Consider the following 10,612-nt stretch of genomic DNA (forward strand, 5'->3'; position numbering starts at 1 on the left):
TTTCCCCATCTATTTCCCATGAAGTGATGGGACCAGATGCCATGATCTTCATTTTCTGAATGTTGAGCTTTAAGCCAACTTTTTCACTCTCCACTTTCACTTTCACCAAGAAGCTTTTGAGTTCCTCTTCACTTTCTGCCATAAGGGTGGTGTCATCTGCATATCTGAGGTGATTGATATTTCTCCCAGCAATCTTGATTCCAGCTTGTGTTTCTTCCAGTCCAGCGTTTCTCATGATGTACTCTGCATATAAGTTAAATAAGCAGGGTGATAATATACAGCCTTGACGTACTCCTTTTCCTATTTGGAACCAGTCTGTTGTTCCATGTCCAGTTCTAACTGTTGCTTCCTGACCTGCATACAGATTTCTCAAGAGGCAGGTCAGGTGGTCTGGTAGTCCCATCTCTTTCAGAATTTTCCACAGTTTCTTGTGATCCACACAGTCAAAGGCTTTGGCATAGTCAATAAAGCAGAAATAGGTGTTTTTCTGGAACTCTCTTGCTTTTTCTATGGTCCAGCGGATGTTGGCAATTTGATCTCTAGTTCCTCTGACTTTTCTAAAACCAGCTTGAACATCTGGAAGTTCACGGTTCACATATTGCTGAAGCCTGGCTTGGAGAATTTTGAGCATTACTTTACTAGCGTGTGAGATGAGTGCAACTGTGCGGTAGTTTGAGCATTCTTTGGCATTGCCTTTCTTAGGGATTGGAATGAAAACTGACCTTTTCCAGTCCTGTGGCCACTGCTGAGTTTTCCAAATTTGCTGGCATATTGAGTGCAGCAGTTTCACAGCATCATCTTTCAGCTGGAATAGCTCAACTGGAATTCCATCACCTCCACTAGCTTTGTTCGTAGTGATGCTTTCTAAGGCCCACTTGACTTCACATTCCAGGATGTCTGGCTCTAGGTCAGTGATCACACCATCGTGATTATCTGGGTCGTGAAGATCTTTTTTGTACAGTTCTTCTGTGTATTCTTGCCATCTCTTCTTAATATCTTCTGCTTCTGGTAGGTCCATACCATTTCTGTCCTTTATCGAGTCCATCTTTGCATGAAATGTTCCCTTGGTATCTCTAATTTTCTTGAAGAGATCTCTAGTCTTTCCCATTCTGTTGTTTTTATTACTTCAAGGCAAATAGATTGGGGAAAAGTGGAAGCAGTGACAGACTTTATTTTCTTGGGCTCCAAAATCACTGTGGACAGTGACTGCAGCCATGAAGATGCTTGCTCCTTGGAAGAAAAGCTATGACAAACCTAGACAGCATATTAAAAAGCAGAGAGATCACTTTGCTGACAAAGGTCCATATAGCCAAAGCTATGGTTTTTCTAGTAATGTACAGATGTGAGAGCTGGACCATAGAAGGCTGAGCATGGAAGAACTGATCCTTTCAAACTGTGATGCTAGAGAAGACTCTTGAGAGCCCTTGGACTGCAAGATCAAACCAGTCAATCCTAAAGGAAATCAACCCTGAACAGTCATTGGAAGGACTGGTGCTGAAGCTGAAGCTCTAATACTTTGGCCACCTGATGTGAACAGCCAATTCACTGGAAAGGACCCTGATGCTGGGAAAGACTGAAGGCAATAGGAGAAGGGGTGGCAGAGGATGAGATGGTTGGATGGCATCACCAACTCAATGGACATGAATCTAAGCAAAATCTGCGAGACAGGGGAAAAGAATAGAGCCTGGTATGCTGCAATCCATGGGGTCAGAAAGGACTCAGTGATTGAACAACAACAAATGTGGGATATAAATTCTAAAACAACATGTTCATTACCTTAAAATATTTTGAACAAATATTCAGCCATAAATTGAACACAAAGGCACTTAAACATATGGGACACACGGAAGCACCTACAGAAAGTATATTTTACAATTTAGAGAGGCAAGACTAAAATTTTACTTTAAAATTTCACTACTTTAAAATTTCTTTTTGAATGCCATACCCTTTAATTTTTCTAGTAACTAAACACCCATAAGGACTACTCTATTAAAAAAAAAAAAAAAAATCAGAACTGCCCCAGATCGGTTTAGCAGGAGGTTAAAAGTAAATACAAGCTATTCCTGCCAGGGTTTCCCTGGTGCCAATGTAGGAGACAAGGGTTCCATCCCTGGTCCGGGAAGACCGCACATGCCGAGAAGCAACTAAGCCGTGCACAACTACTGAAGCCCGTGTCCCAAAGCCCACATGTCACAACTTCTGAAGCCCAACCAGTCTAAAGCTAGTGCATCCAGAGAGTAGCCCCTGCTCGCCACAACTAGAGAAAAGCCCACATAGCAACGAAGACTCAGCACAGCCAAAAATAAATAAATACAATTATTTTTCAAAAAGATATTCCTGTCTACATGAGCCTCCAATAGCAGGTAGGAGGTGTACCCATGCTAGTGCTCCCTGCACTGTGAGCAGGCCACACAGCATGGTGGGGCGGTGCTGAGGGGAGCAGGGGGCGGTGACAGAGGGGAGCAGGGGGCGGTGCTGAGGGGAGCAGGGGGCGGTGACAGAGGGGAGCAGGGGGCGGTGCTGAGGGGAGCAGGGGCGGTGCTGAGGGGGCTCCATTTCCCGGGAGCATGATGTATGCAACACCATCTGGAAAAAGGAGACTGAATTTGGATTTTCTGAATCACATGAGGTTTAATGACATTAAACTGTCAATTCATGAGGGGAAAAAATTCAAAACCTAACATCTTATTACTATTAAAAAAATAACAAGTAAATAAAACATGTACTGCTTATAAACATTAGCTTCATGAATTACTTGACAATATACAGGAAGATCACGGAATCTTCCTCATCAAAGAGAGTTCCAATGCAAAATGAGTCAAGCATATATGTCTGAGAATAAAAATGATTCTGTTCGATGTTAACTTTAAAAGCCCAAACAGCTACAATTAGGTGCTCTAAAAACTGAACAGCTTTAGTGCCAGTTCTCAACACTTCAGAAAAATGTTAATAAGGCTGGCTGGAGTACTACTTAAGTAGAAACATCTGGTATTTAAATTGTGCCTGCACCTCCATCATCAGGGATTTCCCCTCAAGCAGATTTTTGACACCACAACCCCACCACTACAGTCACTCCCCAAAACCTTTATTTTGCAAGTGCCAGTCACACTCCTAGTTTTCTCTGTGAAAAAAAGCTACAGGATACATCTATGGCATTCCTGATCCCAAGAATTTTGGCCACATTCCAGTCTTCATGGCTGCTTGGCCCTAGATTTGAATGGTCATTTACTGGGTTGTCCAAAAAGTTCATTCAGGTTTTGTAATAGAATGGTATGGAAAAACCTGGATCAAGCTCTTGGCCAATTCAATAAATACCACAGTGAACCTCAAAAGTGAACCAGAACAGAGCAGTAAGCTTCTCTGCACTGTTCCTCCTTCAGACTCTGTAATCAGGCTGCAAACACGAACAATGTGCAGAGAGAGAAAGGACTACAATTATACAAAAGACTGTAATCTATAAACTGACACTTCCTTAAAATGTATTTAAGATGCCATCTTTTTCACAAGCTTTCAACCCATACTGCCAACTGCCTAGTGGGAAGATCCATCTAGCTAAAACACCTAGGAGAGAAATGTTACTTCATCTTCCTCCAGCCCCTTAACAATCACTCTTTTATGGCTGAGCTGGATTAACCAGCCATTTTGCAGCTGGGCAGCATCATGTGACTAAGTTCTAGCCAACGGAATATGTAGGGCACTGGAAAGTCAAACTTCCGAGTTGGTCCTTAAGGGAAAGTGGCTTGCCCACTCTCCCACTCACTCCACCAATGTCACCAGGCTTGACGACGTGGCAGCATGGCATTCTCAGACCATGAGTGTGAGAGTAACATCCTATCTCTCATCACAGCACCCAACCCCACAGATCAACAGTGTTTAGATCCATGAAAGGCAGGATCAAACTAGACCCCAATTACAGGCACAAGAGCAAAAAAGAGAATTCTCTATGGTATTTTAAGCCAGTGTTATTCCTGTCTCTGTAACATTTACCTGAATCTATAAACTAATTAATACACTCCCACGCTTATTTGCCTTCTGAGGTCAAGATTGGTGACTCCCAAACATGGCTGTGTCCAAAAGCCAAGCTGGGACACTTTTAATTTATAAGGGAGACAGAGAGCAGTGGAATCTGTACTTTTAAGGGCTCCATCCCCAACGCCAGGTGATTCTGATAAAAAGCCAGCAATCGGGAAGCTGTTAACAGAGACACAAGGGAGATAACTTGTAGTTGAGTTTCCTGGGCACAGTTTTCAACCTTTTTGATCTCCCAGGAATCATAAAATCCTAAGAAGTTTATCTGAAAGATGCCTTTTGAATCTGCTTTTTCCTGTGTCTCTTCTCCAGCCCCACTGGAGTTTACATCCTTAGCATCATTACCTGGCATTTCTCTGAGCCCCTACAGTTGCTGGACTCTCTCACTGCAGCCCCAAAACTAAATATTTTATGTTGAATTCTTCCCTAAAGTGAGGTCCAGAAGTTTTTCAGGTGGGGCTCACTATCTGTCAAAAGACTGGGTTAACTTCCTTACTCAAGGAGCAGAGAAATCAAGAACCTTATCACGAATGTGGCTGCCACACAAAGCAGGCATTTCCCTTGGTCTGAGTGCCCATGGGGAGGGCTAGAGCTGCAGTGACGCCAGGGGAAGGGAGGGCAACCTGCTGGGTGTGCATGACTCAGTGTTTCGCCTCACTATTGCCCCTTTCCAGTCCCGCTGAAGTGACCGTTCAGGATGAATTTAACACAAACTGCAAATGCACTTCCATTTAAGAGACTGTTTATAAATACAATGACACGTTCTCCTAGTTGACCACATTCAGCAACAAAAAGGCCGTGTACTCAATGGGGGCAAGGAGCGTCTGTGCCTCACATCCTGGTCATTCTCTCTGCCTACAGCTTTCCAGCTTCCCAGAGGTCATTTATCTGTGTCCTGCAATCAGACTTGGCACTCAACTGTTTGCTAAATCAACCCATCACTGCAAAAACCAATTCAGGGTTCTCCTTATCACCAGTGTCCTCTTCCACTTCCAAAGTTTCTTTCCTCAGTCCTACTCTGCGCCCAAGCCCCTCACTCTGACACACCAGGGCCATTGTCCATGGCAACCTTTCTCTCCTCCTCCAGCCCAGCTTCTGGGTGGCCCTCCCACATCTCCCTGATTTTTCTGTACATGCTGTTGTTTCAGAGTCTCCCCACAGCCACCACAGCCTCCACTCCTTTACTTCATCAACTGCTGCTGCTGCTAAGTCACTTCAGTCGTGTCCGACTCTGTGCGACCCCACAGACGGCAGCCCACCGTCTCTGGGGAGCCATAGACAGGCTCCCCCGTCCCTGGGGTTCTCCAGGCAAGAACACTGGAGTGGGTTGCCACTGCCTTCTCCATCATCAACTACTACTCAACCTTTAAGACTCAGAGCAAAGGTCACCTCCTCTGGTGAGAAGTTTCCAAACTCTCAAGCAAAATAAGCTGCTCTCCCTTGGGCACCCAAGGCACTTTGCTCCTCTACTCATTAAACAAGTATTTACCAAAGCTCACCCAGTCCTTCCTTGTAGCTCCGCTGGTAAAGAATCTGCCGGCAACATGGGAGACCTGGGTTTGATCCCTGGGCTGGGAATATCCCCTGGAGAAGGGAAAGGCTCCAGTACTCTGGCCTGGAGAATTCCATGGACTGTACAGTCCATGGGGTTGCAAAGAGTCAGACACGACTCAGCAACTTTCACTTCACACAGCCCCTGTCAACACCAGTGAACCAAATGTAAATCATCAATTAGCAGAAACACCAATATCGCCAATATCATTGATGTCCATATTTGGGTAGTTGTCTTTCCTTTGAAATAAGGGCAACTTTCTGAAATTACATCTCCAGATGCAAGAATAACCACAAGCAACTTGCTGCAGGGTTGGCAGCACTTGAGTGCAGCAGTGTGTACCTGGGACCTTTGTACAAAGGAGGTCGCCATTATCCTCATTACCTCCACCATAGTTTGGCCTCAGGTCAAATGACATGGAACACAGACCCGATTATCAACAGAAAATTGAGTTAAAGACTTATTGAGCACGGCCCCACCCGTCAGAACAAGACTCAGTTTCCCCCTCAGTCAATCTCTCCCATCAGGAAGCTCCCATAAGCCTCTTACCCTTCTCCATCAGAGGGCAGACAGAAAGAAAACCACAATCACAGAACACGAACCAATCTAATCACATGGACCACAGCCTTGTCTAACTCAATGAAACTATGAGCCATGCCGTGTAGGGCCACCCAAGATGGACGGGTCATGGTGGAGAGTTATGACAAAATGTGGTCCACTGGAGAAGAGACTGGAAAACCACTTCAGTATTCTTGCTTTGAGAACTCCATGAACATTATGAAAAGGCAAAAAGATAGGACACTGAAAGATGAACTCCCAGGTCGGTAGGTGCTCAATATGCTACTGGAGATCAGTGGAGAACTAACTCCAGAAAGAATGAAGAGATGGAGCCAAAGCAAAAACAACACCCAGTTGTGGATGTGACTAGCGATAGAAGCAAGGTTTGATGCTATAAAGAGCAATACTGTACAGGAACCGGAATGTTAGGTCCATGAATCAAGGCAAACTGCAAGTGGTTAAACAGGAGATGGCAAGAGTGAACATTGACATTTTAGGAATCAGCGAACTAAAATGGACTGGAACGGGTGAGTTTAACTCAGATGACCATTATATCTACTACTGTAGGCAAGAATCCCTTGGAAGAAATGGAGTAGCCATCACAGTCAACAAGAGTCCAAAATGCAGTACTTGGGTGCAATCTCAAAAACAACAGAATGATCTGTTTCCAAGGCAAACCATTCAATATCACAGTAATCCAAGTCTATGCCCCAACGAGTAACGCTGAAGAAGCTGAAGTTGAGCAGTTCTATGAAGACATACAAGACTTTCTAGAACTAACACTCAAAAAAGATGTCCTTTTCATTAAAGGGGATTGGAATGCAAAAGTAGGAAGTCAAGAAACACCTGGAGTAACAGGCAAATTTGGCCTTGGAGTACAAAATGAAGCAGGCAAAGGCTAATAGAGTTTTGCCAAGAGAACGCACTGGTCATAGCGAACACCCTCTTTGGTCATAGTGAACACCCTCTTCCAACAACACAAGAGAAGATTCTACACACGGACATCACCAGATGGTCAACACCAAAATCAGATTGATTATATTCTTTGCAGCCAAAGATGGAGAAGCTCTAACAAGACTTCTGACTCTAGCAAGTCAGCAAAAACAAGACTGGGAGCTGACTGTGGCTCAGATCATGAACTGCTTATTGCCCAATTCAGACTTAAATTGAAGAAAGTAGGGAAAACCACTAGACCATTCAGGTATGACCTAAATCAAATCCCTAACGATTATACAGTGGAAGTGACATATAGATTCAAAGGATTCAATCTGATAGAGTGCCTGAAGAACTATGGACGGAGGTTTGTGACACTGTACAGGACGCAGTGATCAAGACCATACCCAAGAAAAAGAAACGCAAAAAAGCAAAATGGTTGTCGGAGGAGGGCTTAAAAATAGCTGTGAAGAGAAGAGAAGCAAAGGACAAAGGAGAAAAGGAAAGACATATCCATTTGAATGCAGAGTTCCAAAGAATATCAAGGAGAGATAAGAAAGCTCTCCTCAATGATCAATGCAAAGAAATAAGAGGAAAACAATAGAATGGGAAAGACTAGAGATCTCTTCAAGAAAGTTAGGGATACCAAGAGAACATTTCATGCAAAGATGGACTCAATATTAAGGACAGAAATGGTATGGATCTAACAGAAGCAGAAGATATTAAGAAGAGGTGGCAAGAATACACAGAACTATACAAAAAAGATCTTCACAACCCAGATAATCACGATGGTGTGATCCCTCACCTAGAGCTGCTGCTGCTGCTAAATCGCTTCAGTCGTGTCCAACTCTTAGTGACCCCATGGACTGCAGCCTACTAGACTCCTCCGTCCATGGGATTTTCCAGGCAAGAGTACTGGAGTGGGGTGCCGTTGCCATCTCCTAGAGCTAGACATCCTAAAATGTGAAGTCAAGTGGGCCTTAGGAGGCATCACTACAAACAAAGTTAGTAGAGGGGATGGAATTCCAGTTGAGCTATTTCAAATCCTAAAAGATGATGCTGTGAAAGTGCTGCACTCAATATGCCAGCAAACTTGGAAAACTCAACAGTGGCCATAGGACTGGAAAAGGTCAGATTTCATTCCAATCCCAAAAAAAGGCAATGACAAAGAATGCTGAAATTACTGCACAATTATACTCATCTCACACGCTAGCAAAGTAATGCTCAAAATTCTCCAAGCCAGGCTTCAATAGTACGTGAACCGTGAACTTTCTTATGTTCAAGCTGGATTTAGAAAATGCAGAGATCAAGCTGCCAACATCTGTTTGATCATGGAAAAATGAGAGTTCCAGACAAACATCTACTTCTGCTTTACTGACTACGCCAAAGCCTTTGACTGTGTGGATCACAATAAACTGTGGAAAATTCTAAACAGATGGGAACACCAGACCATCTGACCTGCCTCCTGAGAAACCTGTATGCAGGTCAAGAACAAGTGAGAACTGGCCTTGGAACAACAGACTGGTTCCAAATCAAAAAAGGAGTACATCAAGGCTGTATATTGTCACCCTGCTTATTTAACTTCTATGCACAGTATATCATGAGAAATGCTGGACTGGATGAAGAACAAGCTGGAATCAGGATTGCTTGGACAAACAGCAATAACCTTAGATATGCAGATGACACCACACTTATGGAAGAAAGCAAAGAACCAAAGAGCCTCTTGAAGAAAGTGAAAGAGGAGATTGAAAAAGTTGGCTTAAAGCTCAACATTCAGAAAACAAAGGTCATGGCATCTGGTCCCATCACTTCATGGCAAATAGATGGGGAAACAATGGAAACAGTGACAGATTTTATTTTGGGGGCTCCAAAATCACTGCAGATGGTGACTGCAGCCATGAAATTAAAAGATGCTTGCTCCTTAGAAGAAAAGTTATGACCAACCTAGACAGGATATTAAAAAGCAGAAACATTACTTTGGTAATGGTAACTAAAGGTCCATCTAATAATAGTTCTGGTTTTTTCAGTAGTCATGTATGGATGTGAGAGCTGGACTATAAAGAAAGCTGAGCACCAAAGAATTGATGCTTTTGAACTGTGGTGTTGGAGAAGACCCTTGAGAGCCCTTTGGACAGCAAGGAGATCCAACCAGTCTATCCTGAAGGAAATCAGTCCTGAATATTCACTGGAAGGACTGATGCTGAAGCTGATAATCCAATACTTTGGCCACCTGATGCGAATAACTGGCTCACTGGAAAAGACCCTGATGCTGGAAAAAATTGAAGGCAGGAGAAGGGGACGACAGAGGATGAGATGGTTGGATGGCATCACCAACTCAATGGACATGACTCTGAGTAAACTCCGGGAGCTGGTGATAGGGAAGCCTGGAGTGCTTCAGTCCGTGGGGTTGCAAAGAGTCGGACACGACTGAGCGACTGAACTGAACTGAAGGGCAGAATCCAGGTTTGCCAGTCGACTTTGAACTTCACTGGGCTTCCCAGGTGGCGCTAGTGGTAAAGAACTCAGTTGCCAACGCAGGAGACACAAAAGACACGGGTTCGATCCCAGGTCGGGAAGATCCCCTGGAGGCGGGCACGACAACTAACTCCAGTATTCCTGCCTGGACCATCCCATGGACAGAGGAGCTTAGAGGGTAGGGTCTACAGGGTCGCAAAAAGTAGGAAACGACTAAGGCACGCGTGATATCAGATTGGCTCCAGAGAAGACCTGTGACTGTACTGAGGGAGATAGCAAATTCCTGTCTCCCATCACAGCACCTAAAACCACAAGTTCAACGGTAGGGGGCGCAAGATACAAAGTGTGAAAATAAAAAAGCTGCCTCTTTGACAGCTTATCCTGGAATACACAGAACTCAGCAACAAGTTCAGACCAGCACAAAGTAAATACAGCATCTATTCAGCCACAACTGAACTAAGAAAGGAGGTTTCACGAGGCAACACAGTATGCCAGGTTCATGTAATTATCTGCGAATTTACTGGTTCTCATTTTCGAGGGCTCCAGAAACCTGTGATACTCTCCTATATGCCACCAGAACCCAGCAAAGCAGCAGCATTTCGTGTTTCAGGATTCGAGATGGTTTAAACTTTACAAAAACCCAAAGGGGCAGCACCGTTCTCTCCAATTTCACTATTGGGAAGTCAGGTTCCAACAGTGGACTCGCCCAAGTTCATTAAGTTGGTGGACACCTAAGACCGCGAACTCGGAGGCACGACTCAGCCACCACTGGGGCCCGCCAGGGACCCTCCGCCAGCCTCGCCTCCCGGCTTCGGGCCTCGGTCATCCGAGCGCCAGGCCGCGCTACCTTGAGCACGCAGTCAGACTGCAGCAGACACAAGCCCAGATCCTCCTTCACGCCCGCGCACGCGCCGCCCTCAGGCTTGTCCTCGTAATACCGGGGCATGACTGCGCCTCCAGCTGGCCGCGGCCTCCACCCTCTCCTTCCGAGATGGCCCAGACTCCTCAGGACGCCAGTGACGCTGCGGCGGGGGGAACCGGAAAAAGAGCGGTAGCAACCACTTC

General features: G+C 44.9%; 1 protein-coding gene across 2 annotated transcripts in view; it reads right to left on the reverse strand.

Moving 5' to 3' along the window:
- LOC104980826 (cytochrome c oxidase assembly factor 5) overlaps positions 1–10,579 on the reverse strand; it is a 36,203-nt gene extending 25,624 nt beyond the window's left edge. For both annotated transcript variants that reach the window (XR_824310.1, XM_010829616.1), the window contains exon 1: positions 10,395–10,579. Coding sequence is in view for 1 of the 2 variants with exons in the window: in XM_010829616.1 (XP_010827918.1) it covers positions 10,395–10,493 (99 nt within the window). In the remaining variant the exon portion in view is untranslated. The remainder of the gene's footprint in view (positions 1–10,394) is intronic.
- Positions 10,580–10,612: the final 33 nt, after the last annotated feature.

The sequence above is a fragment of the Bison bison genome, unplaced genomic scaffold (genome assembly GCF_000754665.1).
Source record: "Bison bison bison isolate TAMUID 2011002044 unplaced genomic scaffold, Bison_UMD1.0 scf7180017864508, whole genome shotgun sequence".
Classification (NCBI taxonomy): Eukaryota; Metazoa; Chordata; class Mammalia; order Artiodactyla; family Bovidae; genus Bison; species Bison bison.